Source organism: Gymnoscopelus microlampas (assembly GCF_963454915.1).
Source record: "Gymnoscopelus microlampas genome assembly, chromosome: 13".
Taxonomy (NCBI): domain Eukaryota; kingdom Metazoa; phylum Chordata; class Actinopteri; order Myctophiformes; family Myctophidae; genus Gymnoscopelus; species Gymnoscopelus microlampas.
In genome coordinates, this window is record NC_139950.1 from 14,311,777 (window position 1) to 14,329,276 (window position 17,500).

Here is a 17,500-nt window from a genome sequence, read left to right on the forward strand (position 1 = left end):
TTTTCCTATAGCTCTAAAAGCCTTTTTTTCCTAACCATATAAAAACAACTGCTTCTCTTGTGAGGACCAAGGAAAATGGTCCTCACAAATGTCTATTTCTCAAACTCTAATATACTTGCGGGGGGACATCTGGTCCTCGTAAGTATAGTAATACAACCACACACACACACACACACACACACACACACACACACACACACAGAAACAGACTTCCCAGCTGGTGTTAAAAGTGAGATGGCCTTGAGGGGAGAGGCGGTTCTCATGCTGTTCTCCGCTGTGTCCTGATATGATAACCTTAACGCACCCGGCGGCAGCTACAGCGGCGCGCTCACTCCACTCGCCTCGCACGTACCAGCACAGCACAGCACAGCACAGCACAGCACAGCACAGCACAGCACAGCACAGCACAGCACAGCACAGCACAGCACAGCACAGCACAGCACAGCACAGCACGTAAGTTCAAAGCCGCCGCAGAATCCATATGTGCGGAGGTGGGAAAAGACAACGAATATAATGACGAGTGAGGAGTGGAGCGCGGGACTGACGCGGGAGGGGGAGGGGGGTATTGGGGGGGGGGGCTTTTAACTAACTGCCCCGTGGACCCGAGCTAGTTAAAATAACAGATCTACAAGCTCACGACCGGCGTCTTGAGTTTGTACGCAGCTTGTACGCCATTCTTTTATTTTAATTCAATTCTTTAAAGAAAAGTTTGAGTTACACTTTTTAAAACAAAATAAGGATATTTACTACCCAATAATTAAAAAATATATATATTACTCACTAATAAATGGATCTGGGACCAAAAAAAAGGTCCCGACCCATTGTCTGTTTGGGAAACAATGTCGGGGGGTCGGTTTAGCTCCCATACGCTCTCTCTCCCAGCTTTGCGTTCTCCTTCGGCGGGCATTGCTCTGGCACGGCTTTGCCAGCTGCGGAGAGCTGGAGAGACATGAAAGGCGGTCCGAGGACGGACCAGCAGAGCAGGACCGGCCCCAAGGCCAGAGAGAGGGGCTGTCAGGTGGCAGCCAGGTGGACGGAGAGGGGGGGGGGGGGGACTCTGCCAGGACAGTCATTTTCCCATAACCATTACGGGATGTTTCCACCAACATGGAAAAGACCACGCAACTCCATTCCTCTCAGGCCTTGGACACGTTGGACAGTTCACACTTGAACCCCTAGCTAGCGTCAGCTATTTGCTTGATGTTGCTACAATGTTGAGGAGCCAAAACTAAAGTATTTCTACTCTTCAAGGTTCCTTGAGGGGGGGTTCTAAATGGACCCTTACAAGTCTGTAACTCTGACAGTATACAAATGGAACCAAATGGACCCGTTAGGTTCCATTTGTGTACTGTCAGAGTTAAGGAGGGTCTTTGAAATGTAAAAGTTTGTTCAGCTGTGATTAAAGAAACCGTGAAGGTCGGGTCGCCGATAGCCGAGTGGTTATGGCGCGTACCACACAGTCTCTGATGCCTGACGAGCGAGTCCCGGGTTCGATTTCCGAGCCTGACGGACCTTTGCCTCGTGTCACTTTCCCTGTTTCCTGTCTCTCTTCACTGTGAACTATCAATAAAGGCAGAAAAAGCCGTAGAAAAATAAACCGTAGGCGTGTGTTTGTGGATACATTATTATAGAGTGTGAGACAGAGAGGGGAGAAGAGTGAGTGAATGACTGACTGAGAGAGAGAGAGAGTGTGTGTGTGTGTGTGTGTGTGTGAGTGTGAGTGTGAGTGTGAGTGTGAGTGTGAGTGTGTGTGTGTGTGTGTGTGTGTGTGTGTGTGGGGGGGCCTCACCTGAGCAGGTGAACTCGTGCTTTTGTATCTCGGCCACGTTGAGTCCTCTCAGGGCTGTGGGGGCGGTGCACTGGGTGAACAGACCAATGGTAGGCCTCTGTCTCAACCACTGGGCCAGCCAGGCCAGGTGACAGTCACAGTTCAGGTTGTTGGAGTGAAGACGGCTGGCAACAAATAACACAAAACACTCATTTATACTTTGTAACATAGCAGACCTAAAAGCTCACAACTAGGGTTGGGATCCTTTAGGATTTTAACAATTCAGTTTCCTGTTAACGATTCCTATAGTCGGTTCCAAATGGACCCCATACAGGTCTGTAACTCTCGGTTGTGGTGGTCCTTGAAATTAAAACGTTCGAGAACCAACGGTATTGTATTTGTATAGCAGACGGTTGCTCCGGTTCCGGATCCCAACTAACCCTACATAACGACGGCGTCGCGCTACAAATATAGAAGACCTACAAGCTCACAACGTGTCACACAGATGTCGCCAGCTTGTAGGTCTGCTATTTTCGTCCAGCCGGCAAACACCGCCGTGCGAGTATAAATCAAGCTAAACTAAACACACACCGAGGAAGACGGCGATGAAGAAAAAAGGAGGCAGAGCTCGGAAGGCGACGAGTTGAGGGACATCAACCATGTCTGTCTGTCTGAGAGATGTCTCTCCTATCTTAATAAGATCTAGCTGGCTGGAACTATTGTGTACACGCGGCGCTGACAACCGAAAAATCAGCCACAGCTGTGCACAGAATCCTAGATGTGCTGCTCATGCAGACCCAGAGACAGGCCTATTCTGTCTCCGCAGCACATCACAACCAAACCCCCTGCGGTGACACACACTCGGAGTGACACGCTAAATGGATGATTGTAAACGGCACATCCTAAACGGGCGCGACTCTAAAAAGAAACTCGCTAAACCCAATCTTCCAAACAAGACATTCCTGGAACAGAACGCTCGTCCAGAATAACTCTGAAGCATTGCGGTGGCAATCTGGAACGTACACACACACACACACGCGCACGCGGACACGCACACGCACACACACACACACACACACACACACACACACACCCTAACACAAACACACACTAACACAAACACGTGCACGCACAGAGAAAAAAAAGCCATAACCCCACTGGGAGCAAGGAATCTCAAATAGCCACCGCAAGAACGGCAACGTTGTGCTTTTCCATGTTCCAGCTAGCATAATTGTTTTAATTCGGACATAATTTCAGATTTAGTAATCGCATACAGACAATAGGCTTTGAGGTCTATTTGTGTCTATCACGGGCCAGTTGTTGTGCGCTCTATAGATGGAGGGGGGTTTTTAATGGCCCCTGGCACCTCTACAGACCCCGCTGTGGGCTCAATGTGGCTATGGCTGGGTCCCAAGACTGACTGGAATGACAAAATCTATCTGTTCCCATTTAGATCATTACGAGCCCCGCTGTTGTTCTGTAAGCTACCATACACAGTACAACTACCGCGCTGGACTGCACATAGGCCAGGCCGACCGGGGACTGTACTGCAAAATCCTGCGGGTTAATTTAACGCTGAGAACGGGAGAATAGGCTCGATGCACAGCAGCCATATTGGAAAGACATTGGGCCTCTTCCTTACTTCCTTCATAGGTGTTAGCAATGATACTAATGAAGGCTCTGTTCCATTCTGGTCAAGCAGAGTCAGGGTGCTGATTTTGTTGGCTCACTGGAAAGACTCTGCTATACCAGTGGGTCTTGAATTGGGGTCCAGGGACCCTCATGGTTCCTTGAGGGGGTTCCAAATGGCCCCTTGAATGTGTGTAACTCTGAGAGTGTACAAATGGAACCAAATGGACCTGTAAGGCTCCAATTGGATGAGCACACTGTTCCAGAAACCCTTACAGGTCCATTTAGTTCCATTTGTACACTCTCAGAGTTATGGGGGTCCTTGAGATTAAAAAGTTTGAGAACCACTGTGCTACACTAAATGGAACAGAGCCTTCATTAGTATCATTGGTAACACCTGCGAAGGAAGAGGCCCAATTAAAAAAAGAAAAAAAAAACTTCTAAAATGTTAGAAAATGTCAGGGGGCACCATAGCCAAGTGGTTATGGCACAAACGACATGGACGCTAAATACCCTGATTAGTGAGTATGCGGTTCGATTACCAGGCCGGCTAGTCCAGTTGCTGTTGAATAAAGGCTTACAAAATACCACAGGAGCCCTCTCAAGGACCTCATTGGGAGTCCCCGGACCCCATTTTGAGAACCACTGGTCTATAGAAAGGCGTTACTTACAAGGTGCGCAGTTTGGGCATGTGGTTGAAGCTGGACACGGGGATACTGCTGATGTTGTTGTTGTTCAGCGTCCTGCGAAAAGGAAAGGATATCAACATTATTATAAACGTAATGTATGCTTGCAAAGGCTCTCTGTGAAGACATCTCACATGGCATACCCTCCTTTCTCTCTGTCTGTCTCTCTCTCTCTGTGTCTGTCTGTCTCCCTCTCTCTCTGTCTCTCTGTCTGTCTCTCCCTCCCTCTCTTCTATCTCTTTGTTGCGTCCCGCTGGGAACATAACACCTCTTTACACACAGATGGGGAGCCCTCCCTCCGTCCCTCCCTCCCTCCGTCCCACCCACCTCTCACATTTATGCAGTCACGCACGCACATCGCACACATATTATCAGGACATATTATACAGACATGCGTGCGCACGTATCCGCAAATATAGGCTAAACATGCATGTATGCATGCATGCATGCAACACACACTTATGTACGCATGTGTGTGTGTGTGTGTGTGTGTGTGTGTGTGTGTGTGTGTGTGTGCATGTGTGTGTGTTAAAAAACACCTCCCCGCCTGTGTTCAAAGGGGCCCAGATGAAGAGACAGGATGGACAAACAGAAGTATAGTCATGCGCACTCGCGCACACACACACACACACACACACACACACACACACACACACACACACACACACACACACACACACACACACATCCCCCTACGCAGGGCATCAGCTGCGGCGAAAGAATCGGGTCATTTCAATCTGCCTAATAACCCAATACCATATTTCAATCTGCTCCCTGTTTCAACCTGTCCAGTCCCCCCCCCCCCCCCACCAAAAAAAGGAAAACGTATATACATTCAAACCCCCATCAAACCCCCCCCCCCCCCCCCACCACCCTCCATCAGTCTCCTCACAGCATCATTATGACCCCATCCTACATCTGCCATCCCAACGCCCCATTAGCTACTTGAACACCAGTGTCCGTCCATATTCAAGGGGGAACATTAGCCAAAAATAGCGCTTGTAGATTGGCAATTTTTTGGCGAAGATATTTGGTGTACACGGAAAAAGGGGTCAAAGTACATGTTGTAACTCAAGTCCAGTTCTCTGAGACTACAGGGGTTTAAGTGGATAAAGCAGCCATTAACCATGAGTCATAAAAGTCGAACTTTCGGTGAAAAGAGGCGAACACTCAACGTGAACAGCAGACCTACAAGCTTTATAGATCAGCTATTTTCGGCAAAGCGAAGGAGGAGGAGAAAAAAGGAGCGGCCCTAGTATAGAGCCACGGGGGACCACCAAGTCAACGAAGTACAATAGTGTTTTAAGTAGTTCATGGAAACACCGCGCAAACTCGCATGACAACAACCCCACAGATTTCCACCATTTAAAACAACTAGTCGTCAAACTCCCCCCCCCGTTTTCTTTGTGCCTTTGTCCCCTGTGAACTCCCGTCCCGTGCCATCGTCACACACTGTTTCAGGTGGAGAGAGAGAGAGAGAGAGCGCTCCGACGGAGGCCTGTAATTATGAGCTTTGACAAGCGGGATGATTAATTGAATCTGGCAAACCGCGCGACGCCAAAACACGCTCGCTTATAACGGGCCCACAGTGGAATGCTGACTTGAATGGTAAAAAATGTGTGTGTGTGTGTGTGTGTGTGTGTGTGTGTGTGTGTGTGTGTGTGTGTGTGTGTGTGGAGGGTGGGGGGGTTCTAATCATACTATTTCTATGACAACCGCATAGCCCAGGGCAGTATGATGGGTGGGCGGACATTATAGGGGGAGGCTGGCACAGGGGAACAAAGAGTTAATGGGTCCTGATCTCGATGCTGTGGGCCAAGCATGGGTATAGGGTTGGGTTGAGGGGTCCCCCACGTGGGAGCCTGGGTGAGGGGGCCCCGGGCTTGATTAACCACGGTTATGGTAATTAAAGACCAGGCTTGTGTGTGTATATTACTTATGGATATTAGCGGGGGGGGGGGGTTTAAAAAAACAATGTCTTCATTGAATTGAAGTGTGGTAATGTAATGATAGCAGCACAGGGCGGGGCGGTTCTTGAAGAATAGTAATAATAATAACATCACAGTGGGTTGGAGAGGCTCTTTCAGATGATACTCACAGTACTTCCAGGCCCCTGAGGGCCCTGAAGGCGCCGTCCTCAATGCAGCCAATGTGGTTCTTATCCAGCTGACTGCAGGGGGGCAACACAGAGGAGAGAGCAGTTTAGTTGGATATCGTTGCTGTCGGGCAGAAACCTCTTATCTCCATATTTTAACTTACTTTTTTTCGTAAATTAACACCCATACTTGATCCTGCTACAACGTCACACAGAAATATCTAAAGTAGCAGATCTGGTCTTAACCAGTTAAGCCCTACACTAAAGTATAACATACTTTTGTTGTACGATATTTAGCGAAAATAGCCGTTCTGAAATGCATGCTCTCAACGTGTTGCACTGCAACGCATCACAATGTGACACTTTGTGAAGCTTGTATATCAACTGTATTTTGCTATTTTTGGAAATTGTGAAAACATTTGAATGTTTCAATTTGTAGGTTTTTTTTTTGGGGGGGGGGGGGGGTTCCATTCATTCACTCACTCACTCAATCACTCAGCTAACACACACACACACACACACACACACACACACACACACACACACACACACACACACACACACACACACACACACACACACACACGCAGAGATACACACAACATCTCTCTCTCCCCCTGTAGAATAGATATAATCATTGATACAGCAAGAAGTAACACTGATGGACTGTGGTAGATCAATAAAGATGCAGCCACCTCTGCTCACATAACAAGGCCTGTGCTGGTTGTTTATCTGTGTGTGTGTGTGTGTGTGTGTGTGTGTGTGTGTGTGTGTGTGTGTGTGTGTGTGTGTGTGTGCGTGTGCGTGTGTGTGCGTGTGCGTGTGTTTGTGTGTCTAGGGGTGTGTTTGTGCAAGGTAGTTGGCCCAATCAATCATGGTTGTCTACAATCCCCCATTATATAGTATGATGAGTGTATGCTGTTGTGTGTATGTTATGAATGGAGAATCTCGGTCGCCGTGATCGATGTGAAATTGTACTTAGATTTCCATAATTCATCCATCCATCCATTCATCCATCCATCCATCCATCCATCCATCCACCCATCCATCCATCATCCATCCTAGGGTTGCCAAACGTCCCTTGAAATAAGGAATCGTCCCTTATTTGGAAACTAAAAGACATGTACCTTATTGGACCGATATATGCAGGAATACACTTTGTTGCTTATTTTTTTGGGACTCACTTAACGACGCACATCTTACGAGTCCAAACAGCTCATATACATATACTATGTATAATACAGTGTGTTAATATAATATACAAAAACCGTACAGTGAGATTTTATCTTTTTCTGGGCTAAGAAATAATACTAAGAAATGAGGGATGCAATAAACTTGCTCAACATAACGGTTAACAGTCCAAAGACACTCTATTAATGTTAAAGTATTAACATCAGGGTGAATACAGCTAAAACCACTAACAAAAGGAACTCAAATAATAGAAGCTATAACTTTCCTCACAAAACAAAACATAAGTGGTTACAAAATGATACCCTACCTCCCTACCACAAAAGAGGAAAAAAGGGACCTGGACATTTCTGGACTGGTACTTTTATAAAAACTTGTACAGTTGGTAGTTGGCAACCCTAATCCCTCCCTCCCTCCCTGCAGCCTTCCACCCTGTCAACATGCTGTGTATGAGGAGTCACTCACAGGTTCTTAATGTCCGTGGCCCCTCTGAAAGCCTTCCTGGGAATGGACTGGATGAAGTTCTCACTGAGATCTCTGTGAAGACAGGAACAATCGTTTCATTAGTAACGGTAATGACCTCCATATTCTGCCCTATAACAGTATACCAGCTCCTATACAGTTTGTAGACTTTCTTTCTGAAACTCTAGTAGGCATCATAACAAGTAATACCTGATGTATATACTTAGTTGAATGCCAGCTCACAACGCATTGTGGCTGCATGACCCCGGCGCGCAGCTAAGTGTAAAGGTAACAAATAACAAATAAACGATACAAAAAGGGGCAAGACTCGAATACAGAATATTACAGAATATTCATACAGGTTGATGCCTAAATTCACGGTACGCGATGTTCGGAAGCTCAGGAAAATCTACCTTGTTCCGAAAGCAATCAATGTCGCTGTAATATTCACGTTCTGTGTGAATGAACTGCAAACAGCAAACAAATGAAATACATTTTGGGGAAATTAACCACATCACAACATCACAATCACAACACCAGCGGCGTACAAGGACCTTAAATCGGACTTTAGAACAATGGGTGGCTTAGTTCTGGTCGGTTTGGCAGAGAGTGGGTCTCGTCAGATCAGAAACGGCGCGACAACACATCATTCGGGGGCATAATGTCATGCGATCCGTCCACTTTTCTCCTGTAAAACTCCCGAGACGACAAAACCCCCCATTACCCGACAGCTTCGCTTTTCAACTGAACCGAATTCACACTATTCAACCTCGGCCCTTCAAGCGAGCAAACTCATTGGTGCCGACTAGAATCCTGAAAGGGGGAAATACTTTCTTTTTTTTCCTCCTTTATTTTCTCTGCAGTCCGTTGCCAAAAAGGCCTGAAATGTTGTTGGGCCTGCATGCATGGAGAGTGGCTCCTCGCGGCACACAGTGGTTATTTTATAGTGCTTGTATTATTCGCTGTTCACTCACGCTATAATTTGCTCTCTGCGCTTCATGCCCTGCCCTGGCATGAGGTGTCCTGCACTAGAAAAAAAAAAGCAGGCGACAGGACAGGAGCAATGAAGGGACCTGAGCCAAGCCTCAAGCCTGTGGGGTGGTTACACTGGGGGGAACGCAGTTGTGTGTGTGTGTGTGTGTGTGTGTGTGTGTGTGTGTGTGTGTGTGTGTGTGTGTGTGTGTGTGTGTGTGTGTGTGTGTGTGTGTGTGTGTGCACGTGCACGGCTGCGCGCGTGTCCTTCGCTTAACGGTGGTTGAAAATTAAGCATTTGAAAAGTGTGCATGTGTGGTTGAGAGGTGGAGAGAGAGAGAGAGATTGAGAGTGTGTGTGTGTGGGGGGGGGTTGGGGGGGGGGTGTCAGAGAGAGGAGTGAGAGGAACAGAAGTAGCCATAGTTTTAATTAGCAGCGTCTTTTGTCTGTCGCTTAAATGGTGAGCTAACCACATTCAGAAGGTCTCTGCCCCCTATTCTGCGCACACACACACACAGGCACGCCACGCACACCACGCATGCATACACATACACGCACACATGCATGCACACACAAACACACGTGCAGCGACACACACATACTCACACGGCTCCCACAGTAAGGGCCGACATAAACAGAGTACTTATGGTCCCCCATAGAGAGTCTGGGAAAAACCACACGCCATTCTGCACTGCAGAACTCTGCTGGGCCAGATCTGCATCATATTTACTTGTTTTAATATGTGCAGCTGCACCAGCCCCAAACAACGCACGCACGCACGCACGCACGCACACACACACACACACACACACACACACACACACACACACACACACACACACACACACACACACACACACACACACACACACACACACACACACACACACACACACACACACACACACACACGCACGTATAGTTACACATGTTTGTATTACTATATTTGTGGGGACATTAACATTTTAGGACTGTAAATTTATGACTGCAATTTGTTACTTTTTTTCTGAATTTGTTTAACCCCAACACCAAAAATAGTACATCTACAAGCTTGCAACGTGTTGTTCTGCGATGTGTTGTGAGCTTGCAGATCTACTTATTTTGGTGCCCAACACCAGCGCGCAACTAAATATAAGTAGCCCCCTTAATTGTAAGCCTAATTCCTCAAATCTCTTGTGAGGATCAAGAAAGAGGATCATACTTGTGTGGTAATTTTGGCCCTCACAAGTATAGCAATAAAAGCATACACACTCGCACACGCTCGCACACGCACACGCACACACGCACGCACACACACACACACACACACACACACACACACACACACACACACACACACACACGCGCACGAAACCCTGATGCAGTAATGTTAAAATGAGTTCCCAACATTCCCAAGATGCATTCTTAAAACACTGTCCTCTCTGGGTCATCGTTGTTTCCAGAAGAACGTTCTTTTTGGAATGTCAGATTTATGAGTGCACACACAGGCCCGTTTCAACACAGTACAAAAGAGAACAGCGAGCAAAAAAAAAAAAAGCTTCCATGTGCCACAGCGGCGGTGTTGTGCAATCCATCTAATGAATGGGTGCTTGGCGGTCGGACCCTTTATGGCCAAGCAGCAATTAAAACAGCGCTTCGGCAGCCCACTGCAAATACACCACAATTAAAAATGGAATTTCTGCTTCGTTTCTGTTTTGTTGTTGTGAGCGTGCAAAATCTGAGTCAACTGGCAAATCCCCCCCCCCCACCCCCAATAAAGAAATGTCACATTTTGTTTGACTATTATTAAAGCTGCAATATGTAACTTTCCTCTTCTACCCCGGATTTGAACCCGGTTTCCTGCAAACGTGCTGAAATATTTACCATTAAGCTAATAGAGCCTGCTCAGAGGATAAATTGAATCTTGACCATCAGGTCAACATTTTTGTCAGATCCTGTGTCTAGGTGAGACATGACCTTTAACACGATCTATGCTGTGCATGCAAAACACAAACACAACTGCATGAAAAAAATAATAAATTAAAATGTTCAATAATGTTCTAAATTATCTAAAATAGCAAAAATAACAGCTCTACAAGCTCGCAATGCAATGCATTGTAAGCTTAAGATCTGCTATTTTCCATTATATTCATCGTACAAAGAATAGGACTTATGTGTTACACCACACACACACACACACACAGAGAAGCTCGGCTGATAGAGTTCTGGTTGCATCTTGGCAGGTCTCTAACTGCGACCTGCAGAGTCTTGCCTCCTCTTCGCAGTCTCATCCCATTAAAAGACGAGTGTGTATTTAACATGACGTGACGTTACGGAGGATCGGGCCATAAAATGAGCCCCCTTTGTATCTTGAATAAACTAACGCAGAAGTCGTCCAATTATCCCACACCGACGTCCACATTCCAACCATACAGACATCAGCCTCGATCTGGCCGACGTTCAAATCTCGACAGCTCGCAAATCTAACGCACACGTCTGACTTGACATGCACGGACAGAGTTGTGCACATTCTAATATTCAAGCACACATGCGTGTGTGTGCGTGGCGTGCACACATACTGCAGACGTGTATAGAGCGTTAGCTGGCCCCTATTCAAAGACAACATAAATATTCCTAATGACAAGTGTTCTAATTTTACCGGTCTGTCCTTGAAGTTGGAATTTTCTCAGCGAGACCTGCATAACATCTGCTGTCACCAAGATGCTAGCTCGTTCGACACCGTTGGCCGGCAATTTGGTTAACTGCACAAACAGTAACCTTGTCCGTGCCCACCGCCCCCGGTCTCCTAATATTTTCGCAGGATAATACACCGCCCCCCACCCCAAAACATCAAACCCACTTTACGTCTCCTTGCTATAGCTACCACAACGGGAGCCAGGGCCTGTTGTGCGCTCGCTTCCAAGTTCTTTGTTGTTCCTTTTGGCAAAAGCAGCCACAGTGCAGGAACTTGAAAGCGTCAAGAAAGAGTCAGTCTGGCACCCAGGCTCTCTGCTGGTGCCGCTTATCGACGCGGCCCTACTACATCAGAACAGGAATGCTTTTGTTGTACCTGGCTCTGCACTCCAGTTGATAGTTAATTAGTCCTTTTACCTTTCTCCTTACCCTGCCACAACACATACCACCACCAACACGCATGAGATGCCATACCGCTGCAGCCAACTGGTGCACTGTGACGCACACTGACTTCTCCCCCTTGGGCAAGAAAAGCATGCACAGTAATTTAACTCAGAGCGTCTAAAAAATTGAATCAAATTGACCTAAAGGGTAAATGTTTTACATGCTCAGAGTTAAATGAATACTGTGATTGTAATTGCGTGTTTGTGATAGTGTGTCATATTCTTTAAGCATGTGTGCGCGCGTGTGTGTGTGTGTGCATGTGCGTGTGTGTGCGTGTACATGAGCGTGTTCTCTCCCAGGATATGAAAGGATATAACAGTGGGCTTTGCAAAAACAGATTCACAGCATCTCAGTGTTGGCGTGCCAGGCGAAAAACTATCTTCCAAGGAGAGCGAGAGACAGAGAGACAGGAAGAGAGATCTACAGACAGACACAGACACAGACACACACACACAGACACACGCCCACGCCCACACACACACACACACACACTGGAACGCAAGACGGGACAGGATGGCTGTGACGATACGAACACAATGGTATGTGTGTAAGCAGCGAAATGAAAAAGCAACAGGGTGAAATCGGCACGCTGAAACTCCCGTAATCCTGTTAGCACGCCGTAACACGATTGGCTTAGGCTTCCCATACGTTCCACTTATATGGCGTCGTTTGTGATTGGATTAGAGGCTCGAGGTCATAGAGGGTCACGCTGTGCGCTACTGTAAAATCAGTGCTAAGACAACGACGCACGTCCGGACAAAAAAAAGGAGCGTGACGAACTCGAATGATCCTTAAATACACAGCAAAAAATTCTGAGTGCTCATTCAAATCTGCATGTTATAAAAATGCACCCTTAAGGATCCATAAATTAATGCCACAAATTCTACTGTGTACCGCCAGACACTCAGCCTTATTGGTTCTCCCTTCCACTTGTACGTGCAGCATACGCTCTCTCTGTCTTTCCCCCCTTCTGTCTGTCTGGCTCGCTCACCCCTCTGTCACATTTGGTTGCCGTACGCTTGGAAACCTTGTATGTCCAAAAGTGTTACTTTTCAGGATTCAAAAAAGCAACCCAAAAAAAAAAATACCAGATCTACAAGCGTTTTGAGCTTGTAGATCGGCTATTTTTGCTACTTTTGTGTGACACTGTGTAGTATGATAGTAGGGAATTCATTGACGGGAAAAACATTTTAAAAAAAGGTTAAAATGTGGAGATAAGAGGTTTCTGCCCCGACGGCAGCGATTTAACAGAATAATCACAGCGGTCATGGTTTGGAGTCTGCAGTCTTCTGTGTCCTGTAAGGATTTATCGGCTGGTTCAACTCCTTCAGGAGCCAGAGCAATATTAAATTTAGCAACTCTACATTTCTGCATTTACACATTCTTAAAACGGCAAACGGGACATTTCTGTGGGAGACCAGGCTGTATTTTACATAGTCTGTGGTTGCCCCTCGCTGGTATTTTCTAAGCTCAGCTCCGACTGTGTCGGCCCGGAGAGATATTTGACATTTTCAATGAGCTTGGAAGCAGGGTTTTTTTTCTCGGGGAGGCACTGATCCTTTTAAAAGCAGACATGATTATGTGAGAACAGTCACCACAAAGAGGGATATTCGGCCACCAGCGGCTCTGCAACGCCAAGGCATGACTGTAAATCCCAACCTTGTGGCACTTCAACAGATACCACCGTAGCGCATCATTTGGCACGCGGCCTAAACACATAAACACACAGTAATCCTGCAATCAGCAACTCATATTGACGTCGACCAAAGAAACAGACTCCTTCCACCTCTCCCCCCGCCGCCCCCCTCCTCCTCCTCGTCCTTCAACCAGAGCACTCTTCAGCTTATTCTGTCTGTCTGTCTGTTCCGTACACTTTCCATGGTGAATGCTGTGCCTGTATGTCTGTGTTACTTCAAACTTGGCCCGCCTGGGGGTTCTGCAGGGCCAGGCTTATCAGACTGAGCACAGCGGCGGTAGACAGTCAGCAACAGGCAATGTTAAGTAGCAGAAGCAGGGAGCGGGGTTCATAACCGCCCATGCACTCGCAAAGGCTTTTGCTGCAGCCTTATAATGGATCTATGGACATTGTCAGAGCCAGGGTGCACTCCCTCACAAACCCAGAATCCTTCCATAGACTCACTGCAATGCTATGCAGTCTCTCTCCCCAAGCCAGGCATGGCTGCCTGTGGCCCCCATAGCCGCTGCAGGCCCCAGGCCAGGCCTCTATAGGCATCTCGCAGAGTGTCGTAACGACGTCAAGATCCATAGCCTTTTTTGCGTCCCCGTTTCCTGCACGCACAACATGCCAAGCGCTCCTCTGTCATTACAGGTGTGTGAATGAGTGACTGAGTGACTTTGGCGAGCGAGAGTATGTGTGCAACGCGTCCATCTCCCGTGTTCAAACGGCCTGGACCTGGTCTAGATTTGCCCATTGAACACCTCGAGTACGGGCAGCTAGTTCATTACGGGTCGTCTGGCTCTCTCTCCTTCGCTGACGTCGCTCACAGCTCATTCACATTGTAGCCTTAATGGCGGAGGTGACACACATGTTTTCAGGTGTGTCTTTGAGCCACGGCCCTTTGAGCTTGTTCTTGTAAGCGGAGCCCTTACAGGGCACACAATCCGCTCAGGACAAAGGCATCTCTTACACAAGGTAAAGTGCTTTTTGAGCCTGTGAATAAACCCTGTGGCTGATACTGTCCGCGTACAAGAGTCCTCCACAAAGGCCTGTATCTGGAATAATTAGCGTGTTATCAAACGTAGCTTAAGGCGCCTGGGTCTAGGAGATTGGCGGCGCGGCGAAGGTAATGTCTGGTTCCTGTCTGATTCACATCATTAACCTCTGATCTCTATCTCGGAGCACTGCGCCGATACACAACCAAAAACCCTACACACACACACACACACACACTCCGTCTGACACAGATACATACTGTATGGTAGAGTGGGTGTGTGACCGATGCCATGCTTGTTCCACCAATAAGAGAGGAGGGTGGGTTTATTTATGCTTATGGCACACACACACACACACACACACACACACACACACACACACACACACACACACACACACACACACACACACACACACACACACACACACACACACACACACACACACACACACACACACACACACACACACACACGTTGGTACTTTAGCTAATTCTTTGGAATGTTTGAGGTGTTATATAGGAATGGTTCTCAAAGTGGGGTCCTTGAGGGGGCTCAAGGGGGTCCCCAGCAGAATTAGGTAAACCTATTTTGTACTTCAGCTATAGTCAAAACAGCCAATGTACAAGCTTACAATGCATTGCGAAGTGCCGTGAGTTTATTGATCAGCAATTATTTTTTCAATTGTTGACATATCTTGAACATGTTGAAACATTTGGAATAACTTTGACATTTTTAACACAAGTCTTCTCCTATGAGGTTCCCTGGCACAACAAAACATTTCAGATGGGGTTCCACGGCCAAATACGTTTGAGAAAATGTTTGAGAACCATTGTTATATACAGTAGCACCACGGTCGTATAAAAGGACCTGTTCAGCCCATATATGGCTCTTTAAAGGTTCTACAACACAAATGTTGTATGGACGGTCCCTGGTACAAAACATTTTGAGAAGGGGGTCTGCAGACAAAAACATATTCATTTGGGGTTCCTTGACATGAAAATGTTTGAGAGCCACTGAGTTAAACAGCATTAGGAAGGAAACCCAAATAGACAACTACACTTTAGAAACAAGCCCCAAAAACCCTGCAATATTTACAAGCAACTTTACAGAAAAACAAGCCCAAATAAGTGACACCAAATGACACTGCCATCAGCATTAAGTGTTTAGTGGGTGATCACAGCATCCAGTTTGTTCAGCTTGTACTGTGGACAACCAGAGGAGGGAGCAGCCTTTATGCTTCAATTACACTTCCTTGTGCATCTGTTTAGCGCACGACATATAGCGGCTCTATAAGCTCACGACGCGTCGCATCAAGACGCGTTGATGAGCTTGTAGATCGGCTATTTCCGGGACCATTATATGGACCTTATTCAAGGCCTCGAGGCGCAGAGTCTGGAACCGCTCTGATGCTGCGGTCGGTGTGCATCTCCTCCAGCGCACACGGGACGCGCGCGCGCATGGATATTATGCCTATACACATGAACATAAACAATAGATCCTTTCATACCCCACGGATTTCACAACCCCTGCTCAATAACAGGCGAGTTAGTTTACGAGTGCGGTTGACACGGAGGCTTGTAAATCAGACTGTGCAGAGATGGGGACAACGTGCTCCCGGCATCCTCTAATGCCACGGTTTTAAAAACTGGTTTGACGGGAAGAGAGAAAAACACAAAATGTACAATATTCATTCAACCCCAAATTTCATTTTGGTGTTGCCCGGTCTGAGCTCGGAACAAAACGATGCAAAAACAAAAACCCGGCTCAGGACTTCTGTGACTTGCCAGCCGTTGACAATATTCTCACGGCAGCCATGTTGCTCTTACAGCATGTAATACTCACGGAGGTGGGTGTGGATCTGGGTAAGGCCCCCCACCACCACGAGTATGACATAAGAGCAAAATGGCCGACATGTGAACATGGTCAATGTAGTATGCATCCTACTTACCTACTACTAGCCACTGTCACTCTGCCTCTCTCTCTCTCTGCCTCTCTCTCTCTCTCTCTCTCTCTCTCTCTCTCTCTCTCTCTCTCTCTCTCTCTCTCTCTCTCTCTCTCTCTCTCTCTCTCTCTCTCTCTCTCTCTCTCTCTCTCTCTCTCTCTCTCTCTCTCTCTCCTCCAAAGCATCTGCACTACGCTTAATTTATAGTTGGGCTGGAAACAGCCAATCTATAAGCTCACAACGCGTCGTGACGCAGCTTGTAGATCATCTATTTCCGGCGGAAATCGCCACGGTTGTTTAGTTGTGCTATAGTTTTGGCCGACGTTTGGCTCTAAAAAGTACAAAAGTACTGGCATCAAAATATACTCAAAGTACCAAAAGTAAAAGTACTCATTATGCATGAATGTCCAAATGTTTTCAAATGCATAAAATGTATAAAGATATGTTGAAAATAGCAGATCTACAAGCTGTGAGCCTGTTGTCGGCTACTTTCAAATATTAATAATAAGTATATAGGGCTGAAGTGGTTAATGTATGTTTTGTAATAATAATCATCCAAATCTACAAAGTAACTAGTAACTAAAGTTTTCAAATAATGGTAGTGGACTAAAAGTACAATATTTGCCTCTGAGGTGTAATGTAAGTATTTGGAAATACTCCAGTAGTAAAGACAGAAGTAAAAAATACCTCTAAATTGTACTTAAGTACAGTACTTGAGCAAATGTACAGTTACTTGCCACCACTGCCCATTTATAAGAAAAGTAAAGAAAAGTGATTTCACTTCCATTTGTGTGACTGATAAGATTGAGTGGATTTGTGTGAACATGAGTGCATGTGATGCATGTTTATCTAACGTGCACTATTTGTTTTCTTGCTCCCTCTTTGATAAGAGAATGTTTAGTCTTACCAAGGACTCTTAATTCCACTCTCACATTCAGAGGAGTGTGCGTGTGCGTGTGTGAGTG

General features: G+C 46.6%; 1 protein-coding gene across 2 annotated transcripts in view; it reads right to left on the reverse strand.

Annotated features, from left to right (window-relative positions):
• Nucleotides 1-17,500, reverse strand: part of slit1a (slit homolog 1a) — a 147,455-nt gene that overhangs the window by 56,522 nt on the left and 73,433 nt on the right. For both annotated transcript variants that reach the window (XM_084076695.1, XM_084076694.1), the window contains exons 5-8: nt 7,832-7,903; nt 6,182-6,253; nt 4,069-4,140; nt 1,790-1,953 (exon numbers count right to left, since the gene is read on the reverse strand). In XM_084076695.1, the coding sequence (XP_083932821.1) occupies nt 1,790-1,953; nt 4,069-4,140; nt 6,182-6,253; nt 7,832-7,903 (380 nt within the window). The remainder of the gene's footprint in view (nt 1-1,789; nt 1,954-4,068; nt 4,141-6,181; nt 6,254-7,831; nt 7,904-17,500) is intronic.